The sequence below is a fragment of the Eupeodes corollae genome, chromosome 3, assembly GCF_945859685.1.
Source record: "Eupeodes corollae chromosome 3, idEupCoro1.1, whole genome shotgun sequence".
Classification (NCBI taxonomy): domain Eukaryota; kingdom Metazoa; phylum Arthropoda; class Insecta; order Diptera; family Syrphidae; genus Eupeodes; species Eupeodes corollae.
The window spans coordinates 136,767,398-136,791,309 of record NC_079149.1 but is presented as its reverse complement, the minus strand read 5'-3'; the positions used below and the strand labels follow the sequence as shown (position 1 = coordinate 136,791,309).

Below are 23,912 nucleotides of genomic sequence, written 5' to 3'. Positions count from 1 at the left end.
TTGTTTGGGACATTGTAAGTTAAAACTATATGTTTTTATTTAATTACATGACTTTTTAGTTTGTCACGCGCAAAAATTTGAAAAAAAAAACATTTCAACCAATTGTCCCGATAAAAATAATATTTAATAGATATAACTTGAATTTGTTTATAATAATTTAATAAAGATAATTAAAATAACTTATTTGTTATATTTTTCGTTGCTAAAAATACATACGTTAATAACTTTTCAGCTCCTTGATTGATTTTGAAATTGTTAACAACACAGTTCTGAAAGATGTTTATTTATAGAAATGTACTTATCTAGTTTGTTAGGAACTAATTATATTATTTAAATAAATAACGTTTCATTATTTAATACCTCATCTTTATTTTTAGTTTGAATAAACTTTTTACAAAGATTTAGATTGGTATGTCATTTGCATAGCTACACATTTTTTCAAAATTTACTTTGAAATATCAATAATTATTTCTTTTAACCATTTATTAATATGCTTCCATAAATTAATATTAAAAATACCTAAGTGACAAAACTAATTGGAAAAAACATCGCATTTAATTTGAATATTTATCTCTCTATTGCCTTGCACGCTGCCATTCTATAGTTTTGTTTTTTTTGTATCTTTAATTTTTCGATACACTAACCTATGGTTGCTCTATTAACTTGTGCAAGTTTTTCATTCATTCCTATAGATGGCACTGTGTAGCTAGTCTTGACTCAAACCTATGTGTCAATTTTTATATTGAAACATAAAGGTTTAGGAATTAGGTAACTAATTTTTACAGAGTTTCGATTTCGAATTTGTACGAATAAAAGACTGCGTTCAGACGATAAAGGGTGAAAAATAATATAAATCCATTTCTTAAGTATGCAACGTTTTTTACACTTAAGCCAACAAATCAGAATGGTATAACGACAGAGTAACCCATTATAATAAAGACAAAGTACTGTTTTATTGGGAATTTGAATTGAAGATAAGATAATCATACTATGCTACAAAACAAAAGTTTGTTGTTATAATATTTTTGAAACCTAGTAGAGGATGATGCTATACAAATTCAGATCATTTTATCTTATTTAAAAACTTTTGCGGAACTCGAAAACAGTTTATTTTTAATATTACATATAACTCTTTTTTATATTTGTTTATTTTCGTCTTCAATTCAGAAAAAAATGTAGTATCCATCTTTTTTTTTAAAATACTATTAAAATTTACTTATGATTTATATTTTTTACATTTTTCTTAAGATCCTTTGACATGACTTCATTCTTTAAAGAATAAAAACAACTCTTACATAAAACAGCACCCTTTTAGCTTCAGTATTTGTATAAATTCTTTTAGTTCTTATGAATGATAAAACGTATTTAAAAACATGCATTAAATAAAATGTTTTGAAAAGTGTTTCTGAAAAAAGTGAAGCAGCTCTTTTACTCTCTTAAATAAAACACCCTATATCATCACATATGCTTAAAAACTCTTTTAATTCTCATTTTATAAAACAAACTCAACATATTTCCAACTTTCTTTAATTTAACATTATTTTAAAGAGGTTTTTGATACACTCAAAATTGACATCATTACTTGAATTAATTATTTGGACCTTAAACGCTATCTTTCCATGTCTACTGAGATTTTCTGGGCTTACGAAAATTGTAAGATACCATAAATAATCTCTACAGTCAAATTTTATAGCTACAACATCTGCTGCAAGGCTTTAAAAACAAATTTTCACTTTAAGCACAGTGATACTGAAACAAAACAAAATATTAGAATTTTTTAACATTATATTGCACTATAGAAAATAGCACTGATTGAAACCGAGAAAAAAATCTTTAAAAACAAATGTAGTAAATAGTTATACGTTCTCAATTATGAGTACACGCCTCTTGGTAATAATATTAATAGTATCTTATTTTGACTTAAGTGTTATGAAGCGATTTATTGTATGTATATTATGGATCCTAAAAATATTACTCTTGTATCTATGTACACACATAAATTCGGCTCCCTTAAAAGAGTAATCAAAACAAGAAGCCTACGAGTACTTTTAAAAACTTATACTAGGCACACCTATTTAACATGATTTGTGTAAATACAATTTAATGGCAAATAATCACGATACTTCACTCGTACATTATTTAACACAAAACGACAATAAAAAGGAATATAACATCAAAATATGGGTATCTTCAGTCATATTACGAATTTAGACAAAAAGAATATTCCAGCAAACCTAAACGGTGTTTATCATTACTATAATGTAAGTACATCATTAAATACATAATTAATTTATTTGTTCTGTTCTTTTCTGCTCTGTTCTAATCCAATCTTATAAGATTCTTTCATGAGCTTCTTTATTAACTGCTCACTGAGATGGAACAAAATTAAGCCTATTATTTTTCTCTCCAGCCAGCACCCACCAGCACAAGTACTTGGAGTACTACAACAATAATAATAATTAACTTTAAATTCATAAATTCACACAGGAGTAACATTGAAACGTGTTGTTTATAAAATCAAATCACGTAAAATGAGTGGCGCAGTGTGACTCCATCATCTTATATAGTTTTATTTCCTCGAACTGGGCATGGCTCGGTTTTGGATTTGGGTTTGGGTTTGGGTTTTGAGTTTTGGATTTTGCGGTTAACTCTTATAAAATCATCCTCAAAATGGGTTAAGCCTCAAGGAAGCCATCATACACACGTCTCTGAGACGTGAAACGCCAGAGAGCTAAATTTCACAAAATAATAAGAAACATACTTTCCGCTTTTGATTTTGATTTTGTCATCCATCGGTAAGTTACAAGAATTAAAAAACAGTCATGCAATTTAAAATGGGAGTAAACGAAAAACTATGAATGCGTTTTTATATTGCAACATGGACTGAAATAAAATTAAACTTAAAAATTCACTAAACGAACTGATTTTTATTTTCTTTAACTATAAACCTTCTTCCAAAAAAAGCTAAGATAATTTATCAAGTTAGAATAGGATAATGTTTGTTTCATAAATACTTAACGATTCAGAAAAAATGTTTCTCCATTTCATCTCTTTCGATGTGAAATTGAAAAATATTAACACATTCACCTCTAGGCTTTTGAATTATCGTGTTTTAAGACACTGATTAGATCTCCCATTTGTAATCAGTGGATTTGTTCTAGAACTAAGTAACAAAAAACGTACAGAATTTGAATTTTCTAAAAATGAAAATTGTTTAATACAAGTTGTAGCTTTAAAATGTTATTAAGCTATAGTTTTAAGATATACTCGTTTATTTAAATGAAAGAGTTGATGCTGAAACGTGAATTTTTAGTCTACATTATATCGAGAAACTAAGAGCCATTCGGAACATTAGTTTTAGAAATGTTATTCGACGGATTTATAACAAAAGTAAAAGTCAAAGATAAATTTCTTTATGGGATTTTATACGATAAAAATGTCCAAAATATTTATCGGTTGATAGCAAAAATACCACTTTCGTAAAATACATGGAAACATTTTACCATGTATGAGCTATGAAAAAAGATATGATAAATAAATATATACCTTTTAATCGAAATGTACTACATATTTCTTATAATAGCTATGAGTGAAAAATTGTAGAAAATGTATTTTGTAGAGAATTTAATTTACTTTAATTGTGTGGTGCATTTAAAACTAAAGTGTGTCTAATAAGTTGCGATCCAAACACATATTCCCCACAGTGATAAGAAACAACAGAAATATAAAGAAATTTCTTACTTACTTACTTAAGGTGGTGCTACAGTCTGGGGTGGACCTGGGCCTCAACCAACATGCGTCTTCAGCCAGCTAGGTCCCTAGCTAGCTGTCTCCAGTTTCGCACCCACCTGAGTGCGCCATCTGAGTCGCGGTCTTCTCTACTACTCCATCCCTCTGGATTGGATTCGAACACCTTCCGGGCTAGAGCGTTGATCTCCATTCGCTCTACATGACCCAGCCATCTAAGCTGTTGGACTTTTATTCTGCTTACTAGGTCAGTGTAGCTGTACAGCCCGTACAGTCGTTATATCTTCTCCTCCATTCTCCATCTTTGCGTACGGGACCAAAAATCATCAATTTTTTTCTTGAAGCATCTTAAGGCACTCTCATCTTTCTCAGCGTCATAAATGAGAACCGAGATGATGAGTGTCTTATAGATGGTGATTTTAGATGCTCGAGAGAGGACTTTACTTCTCAATTGCCTTCTAAGTCCAAAGAAGCAGCGATTTGCAAAAACTATTCTTCGTTTGATTTCAGCACTGGTGTCGTTGTCTGTGTTTATAGCGGTGCCTAGGTAGATAAAGTCCTTAACTACCTCGAAGTTATAGCTGTCCAAGGTAACGTTTGGTCCAAGACGTCGTTGTTCAATGTAATTTTTTAATGATAGTAAATACTTGGTCTTGCCCTCATTGACTACTAAACCCATCTTCTTCGCTTCCGTCGCAATGCTCAAAAACGCTTCACTGACATCACGCTCTGATCTTCCGATTATGTCAATATCATCTGCGTGTGCGAGTAATTGGATGGACCTTTGGAAAATTGTGCCTATAGTGTTGACGGTTGAGTTTTGCACAATTCTTTCTAGAGCAGTGTTGAAAAAGTCGCATGACAGTGCATCGCCTTGTCTAAAACCTTTTTTGACATCAAATGAATCGGTGAGATCATTCTCCATCGTCATTCTGCAAAAACGGATAAGTTTGACAGGGATGCCAAAATTAGACATTGCTCTGTAAAGCTCTTTCCTATGGATGCTGTCATACGCGGCTTTAAAATCGATAAAGAGATGGTGAGTATCGATTTGAAGCTCCTGTTTTTTTCCGAGATCTACCGTAGTGTGAACATTTTGTCGATAGTGGACTTTCCTGGCCTGAAGCCACACTGATAATGACCTATCAGGTTGTTGACAAAGGCCTTCAGACGTTCACATAATACGGAAGAAAGGATCTTATATGCAATGTTAAGTAGACTGTTGGCTCAATTTAGAGTGTCTCCTTTTTTATGTGTTGGGCAAATTATGCTGAGATTCCACTCATCGGTCATGCTTTCTTCCGACCATATTTTGCAGATGAGTTGGTGCATACTCCCTACCAAGCCATCGCCTGCTGCTTTTAATAGTTCGGCAGCGAAGCCGTTAACTCCAGCAGCTTTGTTTGACTTCATTTTAGATATAGCTATCTTCACTTCGTCTAGGTCGGGAAGGCGGAATTGTTGATCTGCGTCGCCAAGGTTGTCGTTCTATCTCCCTTACAGCGAAATTCGGTTCGTGATTTCCGTTATATAATTTGGAAAAGTGGAGAAAGAAATTGCAAAGCTTAATAAATGTTTTGTTTATAAATTTTATTTTTACGTTAGTATAGGAAAGGCAAGGATTTTCTCTGAACATATTGACCCCTTCCGCAATTTTGTAGTTTGCAAAATTTTCAATAAAAAATAAATATTAATTATTAAAATTTCTTCATAATATATATATGAAGTCATTAAACGTTTTGTTTTGGCTTAAGTGCTTAAGGTAATAGTTTAGTAATGACTTTAGCCATAATTTGCCTCATGGACCAGCAGTAAACTGTTCGCTATAAACAAGGGTAACCGTTTTGAGTAAAAAAATTAATTTGAAAACTAAAAAAAAATGTACATAATTAAAGGAAAACAAATAAGTTAAAATAAAATCTTTCTCTTTTTTCAATTGGAAAAGAAGCTTTTGTGCATATAATTCTAATTTTTTTTTAAATTTTAAAAGGGAAATTCATCATAAATACAAAAAATTTTAATTCCCAGAAAATTAAGATAAGTTTACTTAAACATAAACAAACATTAGTTGAATTGCTTTAAAAATAACGCTCTCCAAAATGCAACTTTTTGAATATAAATGAATAAAGCCATTTTCTGAAAACAGTGGTTGAATTGGCTAAGATGATTTTTGATAATTAGGCGAAAGTTATAGCTATCATTGGTTTTCATCAGTGAAAAAAAAAACATTTTAATTTTTTGGTAGGTCGTTTAAAGTTATCCTTAAAAATGTCTGTCATTGAAAAAAATTTCCTCATTGAAATCCACTGAAAAATTTTCATTGACAGTAATCTGTCATTGGAATTGTGTAAAATCGGAACCCTTATCAGTGAAACGATTCGTTTCACTTTTGAACATAAAAGTATTAGCTGTTTAGGAAAATAAATTTCCGTCCAGAAAATAGAAAAATAAATTTGTAGAGACAAATAAATGCGCAATCACACTTTTTGTCTGAAAACAAAATTCTTTGTGTGATCTCCGATCGATCAGTATATAATTTTCATTTCTAATCGAAGGGATATAACTGGCGCCTTAGTCAAAATAAAACAACTTGATTTATGTATGCTTATCAATACTTATAGCAACCTCTCTGTCGCAATAAAGTATAGAGCACCAGGAAGTGCTTACAAAAGACCTGCAACATTTTCTCACTTACCTTTTGACTTTCGAATCATTTGTAAGACAGCCAATATTACACTATAATTTATTATTACTTTATTTTCGAAATTCTTTTTAGAAATTGTGTAATTGAAATAATATAAATTGTCCATCTTTAACAGACTGAAAGCTCGTGATAGCCAAATTCGGCTATCAAAAACATGGCAATCACTTAACATCATAACTGATTAGACACCAAATTTTGAAATGGGATAGAAACAAACTGATAAGTTAGAAACAAAGTTTATTCCCAGTTTGTTTGAATATTTAAACAAAAATCAGCTAGGTTCACAAAATCAAGTAAAATTAAATCAAAATTTAATTTGAAAACCGAGTGGTATTGCTTTCTGGTTCTATCGTTCAATCAGTTTCATAGCTTCAAATATTTTTCGAAATCACTTTAAATTATATTACATCATTCAATAAATTATTCCGTTAATTTTCATAATTATTAGTATAATTTCTTACGTTTTTATTTTCTCTTTGCTTTTTAATAAAATAAATATAAAATATTAGTGTTTTTTATTTATATTGTGCACATTATAGCTAGATGTAGTTTTGCTGTTAATTGTGATAGGAAATTTTCAAATATTGGTTGGTAATGAATCTGGTGTCGAAGCATAGTTTTTGAATGAATCTTGAATCTCGAATAAAGAAAATTGTTTTTCTCTAAATGTTATGTAGAACACAAGTGGCTTGCTAAGAATCATTTTAAATGCTTTTCCCGTTCTCTTTAATAAGTAAAAGTCAAATTTAAATCACTTGAAAATAGCAACAATCGGAATGTAGAATTATTTTTAAGTTCGAAAAAAAGCAATCCATAACGATAAAATTGAATTTCATAACTTTAATCTATATTTTAAATCTATTTCATTCTCTATTTCATTCCAAATAAAAGTGAAATGCAGATCTATTATTAAATCAATTTGAATCGTTCTGCACACAGCAAATCGCCCATGTTCGATCGATTTCGAAAACTTTGAAATTGCTTCGAACTTTTAGAACTAAGGGAACATCCATTTTTATTTTGTTTCTTAAGTAAAATTTTGGCTGTTAGATCGATGCAATATTACTGGCAATTTTAAGTGAAAAAAGGAAGCAGAATTCAAGAGAAAAAATAAGACGATAAATTTTGCGAGACAAATCCTGATACAATATACGTTTGTAAAAATTATATAGAATTGTTCTTATAAATAAATTAAATTCTTGATTTCCTCTTTTAAGCTTTCATTGTAATTTTAGATTAAGCAAAAACGCTTTTTTATATGTTCTTAGATAAATAGAACCTTTTATTAAACCTTCATCGATTCCTTCAATTCAAAAACTTGCTGCAACCCTCCGATTTCTAGCAGAAGGAAGCTATCAAAGATCAATTCACAGAAATAAAAATTGTGATTTGAATGCGTTCAAAAAATGAAGAAAATCCATTTACATGTTCGAAAATCCAATTCACGATAACGAATTGTGGAACACCCAAATTAACTTTCGCAAAGTGTATTCACAATAAGTGTAATGCAGAACATGGGCAAGTGTCTTAATTTATTTCAAAGAAGTACCAAGGTAAGCAAATTTCTATCATTTTAACTACGAAATTTCTAGGGATGCCTAATATGTCAATTCACATACTATATTCTTGCCAAAAACTCGGTCTTATTCCTCATTACCTTTCTTCTTTCTTATACAAATATCGCTTTAAAAACAACTTCTTTAAAAAATAAATAAAACTTTTCTAAAAAAACAACGACCTTTTCCAAAAACTGAAGCAATAAAATGTTACATTATTGTGTTTTTTTTTGTTTATGTATAATTGTAGACTTTATTGTATAATTTGATGGGAAGGGGTAAATAAACGAAACTTTAAAAGTTTACATAGGCAAAATAAAATACTTTCGAGAGACTCTTTATCTAAGCCTTTTTTTGTATCTAAAGATTATACAAAATAATAATATTTATAAAAATAATAATAAATTGCTTCATACTTAAAGTTAAAAAAAAACCTACTCATACATTGCGCGTTTACAACATTTTCACCAAAATAAAGTTTATTTTATTTAAACTTATTCGTACTGTATACATATATAATAATTAAATCTATAGCTTAAACTTTGACAAAGAGTTAATTATTATTAGCCCCTCGCTAAATATGTATATAGGAAGATAATACAAAAATGTAAAGTATATAAACACTTAGTGTTTGGCAAGCCTTATTATTTATAACAGCAAGAATAAAAATGCACTTAAACATTAAAACTTAACTTAGAAACTATTAAGGGGCGTTTATTTTTATAAAATTTAATTCTAGATGCAAAGTACAAGAACATACAACGAGCTTGGCTTAGGGGTAGATCGTAAATTGTAAATAATTGTAAATCGTTTAAATCTAAATATAGATGAATTTTGAATCACATATCTAATAGGTTTTGATCTTAATTTTAAAAAGTTATAGCTAGCCGCCAGTGTTATATGGTCGCTAGTTTCGTAAAGCAGTTGGCGACATAGCATTTCAGCGCCGCATGATGTCTTCTATGCTAAAGCCTGTTCGTCTGGGTGGAGGCGGTGGTGGCTGAATGGGAGCCCTTGGGGCTTGTTGCGGAGGTGGTCCTGGTCCGGGTGGCGGTGGTGGAAGAGGTGGTAGTGATGGAGATCCGGAATGGTGCTGACCACTTGGCGCAGGACTGACGTGCACTGACAACTCAGAAGGAGGGCCCGGTTCAATTAGGATCTGTGAAGTCACCGTAGCTGGATGAAGAATCGGTGGCTGATGGGGTTTCGTTGTTAGAGGTGGTGGGACCATATCGTGCAATAATATGTCTTCTTTCGGCTTCAAGAGCGAGTTTTGCTGGCGAGTCATATTGATGGCCATATGACTGTGGCTAGTGAATTGTGGGGGCCTTAGATGTGGCTCTCCATCCGGCCCGATCGGTCTCTTACGAATCGGAATGGAGCCAAGGAAACTCGGCATGGAGTCCAGAGCCGAGTGACTGCTTAAGGTATCAGTGCTCACTGGAGGGGTCGAAGAGTTCTTGTGATGGTGCAAATCCCTACGGACATGCAACATTGGTATATACGGTTCCGGTGGCTTATGCGATGAAGGCGAATGGATGGACTGGGCCAGACCAGATATCAAGGGAGGTCTCGCGGGAAGGTGTGTATGAGGATTCATCGAAGGACCATAGAGATGTGGAAACTGGGTGCTGCACAGAAAATCGTTATATTCTCGATCTTTGTCTGAGAAGTTCGGACGCATAGTGTATGTTTCCCCACCCTCATGGTGACAGTGTGTTACTGCTTCTTCACGCTCTCGCCGTTTCTCTGCATTGAGTTGCTGCAGGAAGCGTTCTTCCTCTTCATCGATTTCTTCTTCGTTCTCCTCTGGCTCATCATCTTCTTGATCATCGATCTCCCCATCAATATGGTTGCCATTTTCATTAGGCTGTTTTAAGCCAGAACTCTTCTCCTCAGCAGCTTTGAAATTGGTCTCCTCCACTTCTGGGACATTATTTTCCGGAGAAGGAGATCTATGCCTCTGAACAGGAGACTGTCTGGGAGAGTCCACTTCCAGTAGTGAATCTTCTTCGTCATCGCTTCCATTCTGGCCATCTTCCTCTCCAACATCCAAAACTTCTGTCGGGACATCTCCCACCGCGTGCGTCAAGGCATGTCTCCGCAGATCGCAGTTCCGCCGAAACACCTTGCCACATGACGAGCACTCGTAGGGCTTGTGATCGGTGTGGGTCAGAAGATGCGTCTTGAGATTTGAACGTTGATTGAAACTTCTGCTGCACACTGGACACTTGTGTGGTGACTCTTCCATATGCAAAATCTTGTGAACAGCCAGTGTTCGTGATTGACAGAACCCTTTGCCGCATTCTGTGCATTTAAATGGTTTTTCCTTTGAGTGAATGTATCTGAAACACAAAACAAACAAACAAATATATTAAAACATTTTATTCATCCATAGAATATGCGGCGGTGTGATGCGATGTTGCTACCAACTTAACATAAACCAAGTCCACACTTCATACATGACTTGAGCAACGAATAGCAAAAATAAAAACAACAACAAAAATTGGACAAACATCAAAGTTAAACAAACAAAAAACCTCATAATTGAATATTTTCTTTATATGGGAAATGTTTACTCATCATTTGGATTTTTTCAACCGAAATGCTAATGACATTCGGTGACAAGTCGGCTAAGGCTTTGATATGCTTCAAGTACATCTATCATTCGGCGGATTCATTAGAAAGTTTAAGTGGGTATGTACATTAAGACGACGACGTGTGAATGCCAAATTTTTTTAAAACCTTTTTTGAATCGCATGTACAATCATTTTGCGGCTGAAAAAAACCCTAAATAAGTTGGTGTGGTACTCATTTCTTCAAATCACTGCTTTTATATCGAGATTAGAGAATTGATGAATTATTTGTATGCTAAAACCGTTTTTGTTTTTCTTGCAGAGAGGGAGTGTTTTTCTTAAAAGAAATAGTTGACTCAAGCTCAAGAAGGTGCTTTTTAAATCGTTTTCAGAAATCAAGATGTTTATATCGATGTTATCTTGGGGAGTTCTTGAAAAGGTACATGTAAACTAAAGCTATTTCAACTAAGATCTTAGCACTCATTGTTTTAAAAAGGAACATAAAACGTCTTATTCCAGGCTACAAAGTTTATAAATGCATGAACATTAACTTCAAATTTCAGAAAATCATTTTCTTTCAAATTCGACTTCTTTTGACGTTAGAATAGAATTTCATTTTGTTTAGAAAATAAAAGTGGGTTAAAGCCTTCAAAATTCTTAATGTGCTGCTGAAAAAATTTAACTCCGAAGTTGAGCACTAAATTTAGCTAATGGCCATTTATAGAAGAAGTTTATTTGTGGTTGCACTTAATATGCAAATTATTAAATAATTTAGAAAGAAAACAAGGCCAAAGGATACAAAGGAGTTTATCACTAGATATTTAAATCAATTTTTCAATATCTTAACAATTACAAAACTAAATGTGTAAAAACAAGTTCTCAATTTTTTACAACTGTTGTATTCGAATACATTTCTTACTAAAACCACAACTTATTCTTAAGGCCTAAGTATTTTACAAGTCAGCAATTTTTGTTGAGTATGTGGAGCATCTGAACACGTCTAAAAAGTGTCAGTTTATTAAAATAAAACAAACAAACTTTAATCTTGAGAACGAACCTGTTGAAATGTCACAAACTCAGAAGTCATGTGTATTGAACAAATTACTAAAACTAAAACTAGAAATTTGTTAATTTTTAATTAATGTTAAGAAATAATTTTATGCTAAATAATCATTTAAAATTAGCAAATTCATTTTCTGAACTAGACCTAATTTAAAACTGTTGTCAGATTTTAAATGATTTTCAGACAAACTATGAGCAATTTTTAAAAGTTCAACTTACTTCTTTTTAAAGGATTAAGCTTTCCTGAAATCGAATTTCGTCTTCAATTTTTCGATTAAAAATGCTAAAGACAACCAAAAACGGGTTTGTTAACACTGAGTTAAAAATCAACATACATATGTGTTAACAATAAATTGTGTGATGATTTTGAAAAAAAGGTTTTCGAGTTATTTTTTACTGCTGGTTTTAAATCCTAACTTCGGTTTAAAAATCTGCCAACATTTTAAAAACACATTTTGTATGTTTTTTCAATATACATACCTACCTAAAAAAAATGATGTGACAGCTATAGATGATTAATAACTTATGAAGATTTTTTGAACATTTCTTGAGATGATATAAAACTTCAACTGAATATTGAAGAAAGGGATTAAATAGTTTTAAAAATCTATCACAAATACTTAAGTACTTTGTTCTTTTGAAAGTTAAAAAGTCATATCTCAAAAACCTGACGTGACGAAATAATTTTGGAGTCAGGTTTGAATGAAGGTCATCAAAACCCATCGGAAAAATGCAGTTTTATTACCATGAACCAAACCTTATGAATTGATTTTACTGTCCATGTCTTACTTTTTTATAAAATGTTTGTGTCGCCTTTAATTATGTATGTACTTCGGAGTGACAAAGAATAAATTGTAAAATTTTAACAAAACAAATACAAATGCCTTCTGACAATATGGCTGACAGTGATAGTTCTGCTAAATTAATTGGCCAGTTTAAGTTTCTAAGATTTCTGTTTTAGAAAAATTCTTGAGAAATTGTATCATACAAATTTTATTTCAGATTTCTGATAGAAAAAGTGAGATTTATTTTTTATATTTCTATGCAGAAAACTCTGATACCTAAAAGAAATCTATTTTTTCCAAATATGCAAATGAATACTCTGACAGCAGTTTTCATATTTTATAAGATCAATTTTATATGTCTTCCGACAGTGACATTTTATTTGACAGATCTTAAAACATTGCAAGTTCTGACAACATCGTTTTTCTTAGTTTACCTTTAGTAACTTACCGATGTCTAAATGTCTTCAACGTTTCACTTAATCGTTGAAAACTTTGCACCAATCCTTTCGTTATTTATGTTATCAAAATATTACAAGATTATAATTTTTTCAAGGAGGACAAAGGAATAAAATTGTACCCATTAAGCCTAACACTAGTTTTGTTTTTTGTGTTGAAAATTCCTAAGATTTTTGCATTTTCAAACTGATTTACTAACTAAACTTACAGTTTGGTCGTCTGTTGTTTTATTTTCCCATAGAATTTAAATAAATTGCCAATTACTTGTAAAATAGCAAAACAGTCTACATACGAGACGAGTATGTAAAATATTCAAAGATAACTCTAGTTAAGTCAGTGAGTTATTACCTCGAATAAAATCAGCCCAATAAATAGTTTTAAATCTTATTTAAGGAGAGAGAACGCACAGTCGCTGTCGTACACACCTCAAAAGTCAAAACCTGGAATAAATAATTAACCACTTAACTTGTGCGTTATTAGTTTGTTTTATTTTAATTTTGGTTTGTGCGTTTTTGTTTTATTTGTTTGAGCCGGATGATGGTAAAAGATCAGGTAACTATAGTTCACATCACATCAAAAGCAGAAAACATGAACATAGAGCCTGAGCACCTAGCACTACTTTTTCTGTAAACATTCAATCACCATTAGTTACCATAATCTTGACTGACTGAAGTTTAAGATGAATTGAAACAGGTTTATTGAATTTTGATGTTGTATAGTTTTGTTAAGCTTGTTAAAAACGCGCTTTGCGTTCTCATGGATCTCGCATGCGCATATGCGTATCTATTAAGACTTAAGAGTGTTTAGAAATAGATCTCGCATTTTATTTAGCCATAAACTTTTTTGTCTTTCAACCCACGCACGAGTTGGCAGTTAGCGCGGAGGATGAGGAATAATTTCAAGGCGTATCGTATTCGTATGGAAGTTGGAATGAAAGACCATCAATCTTTAGTTGGTAGCTGAGTCATAAATAAACTTAGACTTAGAGGAAGATGAAAACAAAATATATGAATGGACATTGATGCTTACCTATGATCCCTCAAATGATCCTGGCGACGGAATGCTTTTCCGCAAATATCACAGGAGTACGGTCGCTCGTCGGTGTGCGTGCGCTCGTGGATGAGCAGATTGTATGACTTTGTGAATTGACGATTACAGAACTTGCATATGAACTGCTTCTTGGGTCGCGACGCACGTCCAGGTGCCCGCAGAAGTCTACGATCCAGACCGGCATGCATGCTGGGTGGGACTCCTGGCGGGAAGAGCCCACTGGCACCGGCCGACGGTGGAAAGGGGAATGAGCCTGCCGATGTCGGCGATGGCCCAGGTCCGCCGAGATACGCCGGTGAGTACATCACTGTGGGGGGCCCACCGGGGCCCTGACCAGGACGGGGTAGAAGCATCGCCGCAGCTGCAGCCTCTCTTAACGCCAATTCCTTTCGTTTGTCAGCCATCATAGCAATTATTTCGTAGCTGGAGCCACGCTTCGCCTGGCCAATCACATCCTTGTCTGGTCCATCCATGATTCCTGAATAGAGAGCACCGGGACCGCGGAGGTTTCTTGACGGAAGGACTGGCACAAACGCCGATATTTCCCTGTGGTGGCTCGATTGGGGGCCCGATGAATTCATCATCCCCGCCGCTGCCGCCAAATGGTGTTGGTAGGCGAGTTGTGATTCATAGGAGGAACCAGGCGCTAGCGACGCTGATGATCCACCACGACCCCCAGACGATGTCCGTTGTACATCCGAACTGGAATTTGAGCCAGTTGGTGATTGCAGGAACTGTTCCATTCGTGAGGAACGCACCAACGGCACACTGCCATGTTCAATTATTGATTTCTCGGTTGGCATGATCGCTTCACATTTCACGCGTGGGACGATCGGGGAATGTCTCTCTTTCTTCCACTATAACTAGAACCAGAAGCCTCTATCTGCAAAACACAAGAGAAAAAAACAGAACATTGAACCAATTAGAAAAATATCTAAGTTTTTATTTTTATCTTATCATTTCTAAGATACTTTCGAAATGCTTAAACGTACAACCGTAAAAACTCTATTATTATACTTTGACGTGTCTCTTTTTTTCTGGAGCTATGTCTTATGGCTGATGGCCTTTTCTATTGTAGAGCTCGTATTGTTGGTGGCCGATAAGACGATTATTATTTAACTATGATGGAAGCAAAGACTGGAGGTTTCTCTCGGTATACATATATTGAGGTACACATATTTTAGAGGATAAGAGTAGGTGTAGGCAACAAACGTAAGTAAGCAAACCTACTTCTTCTTTGGATATCTATACCTTACCTGCGGTATCTTTATTGGGTTATGATAATCGAATGGCTAGATAAGAAAAAACACGCCAGCCAGCAGCGGCAGCAGTGGCTTCTATATCCAAACACATAGACTAAAAACAATTTAAGTTAGATGGGATTTTCCACGCGATTCCATGGAATCGAGATAGCAGAGGCAATGTTGGTGGGATGTTTGTCAATAGATGGAAAAATGGAAGCTATAATAAATGTCACACTGATGTTTTTTGATGGAATATTATACAAGGTTGTCTCTTGACTTGAATATAATCGTAGAATTAATTGGTATACCTAAATAATATTTAAGATCATTTTTAAGCTGCATCTTCTATTATACACAAATTAAAAATAGATTTGTATACAAAATAATTTGAGACATTCAATTTTACTTATGCTGTCAAATTAATTTTTAATACTTTTTTCAATTAATTGTTCAGTTTTTAATCAATAAATACTATTAGTCTAGTAAAATAACACTTTCACTTCAAAATTAGAGGTAGCAAGCTGGAAAGTCGTTTGTACCTTCCTTTTCGAGTTATAAACATTGTGTAAGAAGTCTCATAAAATATCTTTATCGGTGTCCTAAATTATATCCCGCGAGTTTTACCGTAAAAATTAGCAAAACAATTTTTGGCTCACGTATTTTCTTATAAGCTTAACAGTGACAGCGATTAAGGATTCAAAGTATTGGTAGCTTCTGCAACTAAAAGATAATCAAGAAAATTTCAAAGCTTGAAATGAATCATATCTGAAAAATTAACTAGCTGCCTAGGTCTTATTTAGCGTTCAAAAAACGCAGTTGATTGCAAATGAAGACCAATATGATGTCTTAACCTTCTCAATAATAGACTGTTGTCACACAGCTCAAGACATTGATATATTGAAGGAAATGCTAAAAGCTTTTTTCACGTTAAGAACCCTTGATTTAACGACAATGTACTGTTTTCTGTGGAAGTACGTGAAGTCGTTTATTTTCAACTATAAGCCCGAAAAGTTTAACCACTTGGCTAACAACATTCATTGCGTTATTTTGTTTGCAAAAGGCGACAGAAATTCGAACCTCCAGATTCTCATATCAATTTAAAAAGAAAAGCATTATTTTATTCCATTTCAAACATCTATACCTCTAAAAAAAAATATGCATTGATTAGGACCGGAATTAATTTTCGGAAACAGGAAAACCTTTTCTGATTGGATCACACTCAAGTTTTACTTACTTTATTGAGTCAAGATCAAATTATAATATTATTTTAAGGTTCTTCACACTGTGTATAGTGCAACAAATATATTATAAAAGAAGCAGAGGGTTTTGGAACTGGCAATTGCATGATGCGATCATTACATTTTTGAAGTAGTTGCTTCAACATTTGGTATTTTTATAAATTGAGTATTCAATTTGCGTACGTTTTTCAAGAATACATAAATTACTACTTTTAAATAACTGATATAAGTAAAATAATAAATGTTCATTCTTCACTTAGGTAAACATGTCAGAAAACAACACATCACATTAGTTTCAGTTGACCTGTTTACACCTTAAAATTAAGAGCAACAAAATGCTCCCTGTTTTAAATGAGGGTCTTTCAGATATCGTACAAAATTCCTTCTTGTAAAAGGGAAAAATGAACATTTTTGAAACACAATTAGGGACCGCGACCATAGAAATTTTAATGCGAACAAAAATATTAAATCGTCACTCATGCACAATGAACATATTTTATTAAAATTTTCAAAAATAAGTCATTTGGTTTTAGTCGCGAATTCAATGGTGGTAGCCTTTGCAGACGAAACAGTTTGACCATCAGGCTGAAATTCAATATGGCCACGGCTATATTTTGATATCTTATGTCTAATTCGCGTCGCGAAAAATATCAACCACAAATACAATAAAGACCGCACAAGGTAAAAAGGATCATATCATGAACATATGGTGTTATTGTGATTTTGAAATTCCAGACATGTTATAAGGGGTCAAGGGTGGGTCTTTTTATTAAACGCAAGAAGGAATTTCAATATAAACGACACGTGTTTTCAAAGAAAAATGTGTAGATACAAAGAAAAAATACATAAGTAACCTTTTAAAGATGATTTTGTTTTAATAGAGTTGATTATTATTGCTGAAAAGTGAAAACGCATGGGTCCATCGATTAAAAACTTATAATTTTTATTATTACCGACCTGTCAGTTGTCATTTTATCTTTATTGATATAAACTGGTTAGATTTTATTAACATTTAAATCATTCACATATTTTGAAAAAAACCTTAATTCATTGCTTTATGGAAACCTTTTGATTTATACGATCACGAGTGCTAACTTTTTTGTAAACAACTTTAGTAAACAAAATGCAGAAGTTTTTATTGCTTATACTTTCTAACTTATAACTAATAACAACTTGTTTATGTGATTTTTTAATTAATTAAGCTTGAAATCTTCAAAAAAGTAATAAATATTTAAGACTTCTTTTTTAAAAAGTGGGACGAATAAGTAGAGTTGGAAAAAATTTACTTTTAACACACTTAAATCGAAAACATTAGTTTTTAATATTTATCCTCGTATTAAATAAAAAAAATTATTTCAACAACAACGAGAGAGCTATGAATTTCAAAATGTGTTTATGATGGTGGAAGATGTACTTTTTTGAACAAGACCTTTTTTATAGGACAAAAGAAATGGACTAGGAAAGGAAATTGTATGCAGTCTTCAAATTATAAATAATATTAATAGAGTTTGGGATTTAGGCTTCAAATCATTCATGTAGAAATATTGAAAAGTATTGTATTGATACTACAAAATTGAAGAGCATAAAGTTATGTCAATACAAGCTTTGACGAAAAATTCCTTTTTATGATATTCTATGTTGTATTAAGTACACACTTTGGGATATTTAAATAAAACAAAGAAAGTCCAGGAAAAATTAGTACAAAATATTTCTATTTTGAAAACCAAATCCCATTTTGAACTTGTGTATAGAGATTGATTTGTTAATCCTTAAAGACCTTTCAAAAGTACTCTAAAATTTGAGTGAAGTAAAGAAGTTCTTAAATCTATGATTAGCGGCAGATAAGTTTAGTGAAAGTGGGAATGATTAAAATTAAGGGATACTTGGTCTGATGTTCAGAGAACAGAGCTCATTTTTAAGGTAATTAAGAGAAATATACATTATCTTTGGACTGCTATAACTTTTGCTTTTGTGAAAAAACAAACTTCTCGAAAGTTAGAAAGTTTTAAACAAATCTTTGTTCAGGATAGTTAACTTCCACTCAAAAAGTCTTCATGAGCTACAATGTTTATTCAAAACTCTTTAATTTTTTGAAAAATGGAGAAAACTACCTTCCCTCTTACCCCGCTAACAATTTCTTGGTCAACAAGCGTATAGGGTATTAAAACGAAAGAGTTAACACTTAAGTTTTAAGGATTTTTCAATGAAGCTCTCTGCCATACTTCAGCTTTGCCGTAAATAAAGTCTAATATTCCTGGAATAAGAAGCCTTTATGATAAAAATTAATGAAATAATGCTTCAAAATCGTTCAAAAGCGGCATTGATCAGAAATAAGATTCACAAAAATGTGTGAGAGAATGAAGTATCATTCTTAAAAAAAAAACTTAAGTTTATTTCGATTTTCTGTTTCCAATGTTTGATACTAGTATAAAGATCCGTTCACAGTAATGTTTACTTTTTTAGTTTAATTGTCTTAAAAAATATAAATTAATTACATAAGGTACATTGTTTTGATAAGACTTACAAAAAGCCAGATGTAAATATTGGGTATTTACTAATTGACAATTTATACAAATCAACAAAGTTGACAGAGATATTGTGGAAGTTTTTCAGTTTCTGGGAATCTGTCCAATAATCAAAGATTTTCATAAACGTTTCTTTGCCCTTAGTTTGTAAGAAATGACCAATATTTTGAATGAAGAACGTCAACAGGATCTTCTAGTTGGGTATATTATATAATAATAATAAAGTATCAGTAATATTTCTGTTGAAAATAAATTTAAATGCAATTCTGGTAGACGGCCAAACCAACAGAAATATTACTTATACTTTATTATTATGATTTTAAAACAAAGCTTTGAAAATTTTCTTGGACAATTTGATTTCTGTAACGAAAAGCTTTCGAAATATACCCAACTAGAAGATCCTGTTCACGCTCTTTATTCAAAATATTGATCATTTCTTACAAACTAAGGGCAAAGAAACGTCTATGAAAATCTTTCATTATTGGACAGATTACCAGAAGTTAAAAAACCTCGACAACTCTACAAAACTCCACAACAATCAACTTTGTTGATTTACTGTCAATAAGTAAATGCCAAATTTTTAAATTAATCTTTCTGTTCGTGTTCTTTTCCTGCTGTTTAATGTTTTTGATATACTAATCATTCAAACCCTACTTAAGGTTTCTAAGGTGTTTTTTACAATGTAGTTTATTGAGGTCATTCCTTGTGAATGGTTGAAACGAGATTGATTTTTTAATGAGCATGTGCGAGGTAAAATGACAAAATGTCTAGTTGAGCCACCTGAAAAGAGTCAAATGTGAAAGAAATCCAAAAATGTCCTCTATTATTTCTCATACCGAAGACAACTGATATTCGCAATTTCTTTCCACAAACAATTCGACTCACTGAATTAGGAAGTAAATGAGCAAGCGAATCCCAGAAATACATATCAATTTCAATTATTGACAGCAAAACAAAACATTACCTAATGAATGTTTACATCCCAATACGATCTTATTTATAGCTGAATTGTCATGCTTGATCGTTTCGTTAAAAATACACTAAAAAGCGACTTATTTTGCAAACTAAGCATTTTAAAAAAAATCCCAGACAACATTTAATAAAACAAACAAATATTTCGCATCACCATGATCCAAGACAAATCAATATAAGAGAACAAAAACAAATTTGATCAATAAACCATATCGACAACAACGATGCGACGAGCGACGCAATGACGCGACGGACGATGAGAGAAACCACAGAATTTGATCCAAATGGAGAAAATAAAATATATCAATAATAATATTTTTAAAAAAATTGATGATAGAGCAACCGAACCGCATAAGTTAGTTATTCGTATCTGAAGTATAAGCTACAGTTTTAAAACCACATCGCATCATCAAAATAATATACGAGTATCTACTGCAACAGCAGCATCAATATCCCAGCCTCTGATCTCTGACGGTGCTGGGATCTAAATATGCTGATGCTGGAAGAGCTCTGGACCCAGATTCAATAAATAAGAAAAAAGATTAAATGAGAAGAAAATGAAGTGGCAAAGAAGAAGGAATAAACGTAAACACAGATGGATGCTCGATGTAGAAGGTTCATCGTCGTCGTCGTTACTGTCGTCGTCCGTTCCTATGTCGCAATCGTCGTAGTATAGAAGTCGTCTCTTCTTTAAGATGGAAAAAGGCTTAAATGTTTTTCCATACCGACGACGACGTAAGATGGCTGCCGCGGATGCGACCGCCTCTGTTATGTTAGGTGCTTTTCTGGTAGGTGAATATAATCGTAATCAGAAACCCATTAGGGAGCAGGGAGAGCCACCAAGAACAAAAACAAGAACTAGTCTTCCTGCAGGCAACCTGTAAGCTGTAACCAGTGTGTCGCCTTAATGCAAGTACTCGTACCTATAAACGTGATCATGTCTACTTTGCAGCCTCCTTAAATGACGTGGCCATGTACCAAGCAAAGCAAGCTACGACGATCTTAATAAAGACCAAGTACCTAACCTACCTACAAGTGCGTCAAAAATGTACTGATTTTTAATTTAAGCCATATTCAATTTTCAGCTTTAACTCTTTCGCTTCTTCTAAAGTTGAACAAAGCCATTCGAGCAAGGTTTTCTCGAGAGCCTCTTCTTCGCATCTGCAAATAACCCCCAGCCTCGAGATACTTGAGTCTTGACGATGATGATGATGGTCAAACAATTCGGTGTATCTATGAGTCCGAGTTGAGGTATATTTGGGTTCTTTTCTTTATTTGTACAACTAAGTGATATTTCTAGCTATTTGGCTTGACAGATCAAATATATACCAAAAAAAAGGTCTATCGATAACTTACCTCTTCTTTAAGAAGATCTGCTTACTCAAGCTCAATAGAATTCTAATGTGTTCCTGAAGTTTAAAATCCAAAATCGGTCCAGGGATATTCCGTAACAATTCATACAAAAAAAGGTAGATATTCCAGAAATAATGAAAAACTCAGCACCGTCGCGTTGTGGTCTACTAAAGTAGCATTTTGGGATCAAAAGCCCAACATGGCATCACACTGTGATCGGTGGCAATGGCAGTGGCAACACACACACTCCCTTATACTCTTCTAACACACACATAAAAAACACATTTGAACATAATTTTTATTTTAGAAAAGTTTTCTTCTTCTTCAGCTCAGCTTCAATTCAATTAAACTCAGGGTACAATCTTAGGACCAGCACTTTTTTTAAATTTCAAAAATTCCTTCATAGATTTTAATTGAAAAACAGAAACAATTGTTTTTTTAAAAACAAACGAATTTTTATAAACAAGAACACAAATTTTGGTCTGCACAGACTTTCAACACACGTGTTGCACTCGAAAATGCATTTTTCTATTTTGAATCTTTATCCAAGTTTTGGAAGGTTTCTTTATTTATTTGAATTTAAAAAGAAAAACACTAAAATTTTATTGTAACAATCTCATAAAAGTAAAACATCGCACACCTTATTCGAAATTCAAAAAATATGTATTTTTATTAATCTGTTCCACGCATACAGAAGTATTTTAATCCAGGTGTTATGTGGTAGTGTGGATCAGGTTTTGGAATTTCATTCGGTAGGTTAGGTACGGTAGGTAGGTAGACGGCAGAGGTTTAGTATATCTGAGATTTGTGGGCTTCGCTTCGCGTATGAATTCAATGGGAGCTGACGCTAGCGCTACCAATTTGCTCCTCAAGTAGTCCCAATCTCTTCCCACACGCCACTCTGCCAATGGGGTGTGAGCGGGAGGCAAATTTTTTAAGTCGTCGCGTCGAAGTGAGACAGAGGTTTCTTAAACTAGATACTGACTGGCCTGGCACACAGTACTCAGGAAACACAGCTTACAGCTCAGAGCGCATACAAATACAATATAAGCGACGACGTTTGCTAATAATATACCTGCACACAATATCGGATGCGTTTTCTTAAGACGACACACATACACGGAGAACACGAGGGTAGGTTTACGGGACGCGACGCGGGACGAAGGCGACGACAAAAACGACGACGATCGCTCGAACAGTTAAATTACAGGTGCGCAAGGTACGATCAACTCTTTAAGACTGATCGAAGAGCAAACTGGAAACTCCGTTGGGGGCATACGGCTACGGCTACAGCTCTACGGCTATACGGCAACCGGGCGACGAGAGATTAGGACGGACGGAATAGCTACTTGAGGTTGACGTTGAGACTGCTGAGACTCAGACTGAGACTTGAGAGAATTTAATGTGCGGCAGTGGCAGCAGAGTGAACTGGATGGATAGTGTGAAAGTCCAGTTGGAAGAGTGGGACAGTTTGAGCTACCTAACATTTTGGAGAATAAGAATATTTGAAAAGTGAATGTGTGGTACCGTGCCGCTCCTGCTGCTGTTAATGTTGCTGCTGCTGCTGCTGGTCGGCGGGTATACGAAATACGGGTTCATTGCTGCTGCTGAGAGTTTTGAATTTGGATTCGAATTCAGATTCGGATTCGGACTCAGACACGAACCTGAGCTCAAAGTTTGCTTTTTGTTTAGATACGAAATGTGCCTTTGTCGTTTTGTGTTTATCTTTTTGTTGTTGGTATATTTTGTTTGTTTGTATCTATTCTTCGATTCATTTGGAAGATACTCTGCGCTGCTTCGAAAGTATATACAGGTATGAAGGTAGTTATATAGATAGGTCTATACAGATTGGGTTTTTATAACCTGTCTGTGGTAGCCTATAGCGCTATTCCGAAGCTGAGCTCTCTTTTTTCTTTATGCCGTATTTCGTTGGACGTTACGTACCTTCCTATACGAGTATGAACAAAAACAAAAATTCTTAAGCTTGAGTTTTTGAAGCTACAACGAAAAGATTGACTTTGTTATAGAGTTTGGTGTATTTTAATAGAAATTGTAGACATTGAACAAAACTTAAGAATCTGTATTATACATTTGTTTATTTATTTTTATTTACTCAAACCCTTGACTTAGTCAAGTTGGCGCTTTCTTCAGTCCCGAAAAATGGAGAAGTTGGCGTGAAAACTTGAGAATTTAAACACAGATATTTGTTTTGTACATACTTTTCTTTCAAAAGATTGTTTCTTTAATAGAATTCCGATCCTTAACTTCTGTTTTTTTTAAGTTTAAAAAATTTAAAAGTTATTGACTCTGGAATTTTTTTGATTTAGAATACAAAAAGTTAAGGCATTCAACTTTAAGTGGATAAAATCGCTTCCTTAAGCTGACTAGAAACCATTTTCATTTAGCGTGTATCTCGAAAATGCTAAATCGAAAAAAAAAATCTTGTTTTGAAGTCAACATTTTCCTAACAATTGTAATATCATTGATAGCATTTTGGGAGTTTTAAAAATTGTCTAACATGAATACACTTTTTATGATCAGGGGATCAATTTCTAGGACGGGTACAACATATTTTTAGTTCTGTCATTAAATTTGCCACAGTTTAATAATCATGTCCTTATTTTCGGTTAACTTTGGTCAACCC

The 23,912-nt window shown here is 33.3% G+C and overlaps 1 protein-coding gene across 1 annotated transcript in view; it reads right to left on the bottom strand.

The window, feature by feature from the left end:
• The window catches only part of LOC129950835 (protein bowel-like), a 61,255-nt gene extending 38,678 nt beyond the window's left edge, over positions 1-22,577 (bottom strand). The window contains exons 1-3 of the mRNA XM_056062754.1: positions 21,272-22,577; positions 13,916-14,819; positions 8,955-10,352 (exon numbers count right to left, since the gene is read on the bottom strand). Of these exons, the coding sequence (XP_055918729.1) occupies positions 8,955-10,352; positions 13,916-14,739 (2,222 nt within the window). The 5' untranslated portion in view covers positions 14,740-14,819; positions 21,272-22,577. The remainder of the gene's footprint in view (positions 1-8,954; positions 10,353-13,915; positions 14,820-21,271) is intronic.
• Positions 22,578-23,912: the final 1,335 nt, after the last annotated feature.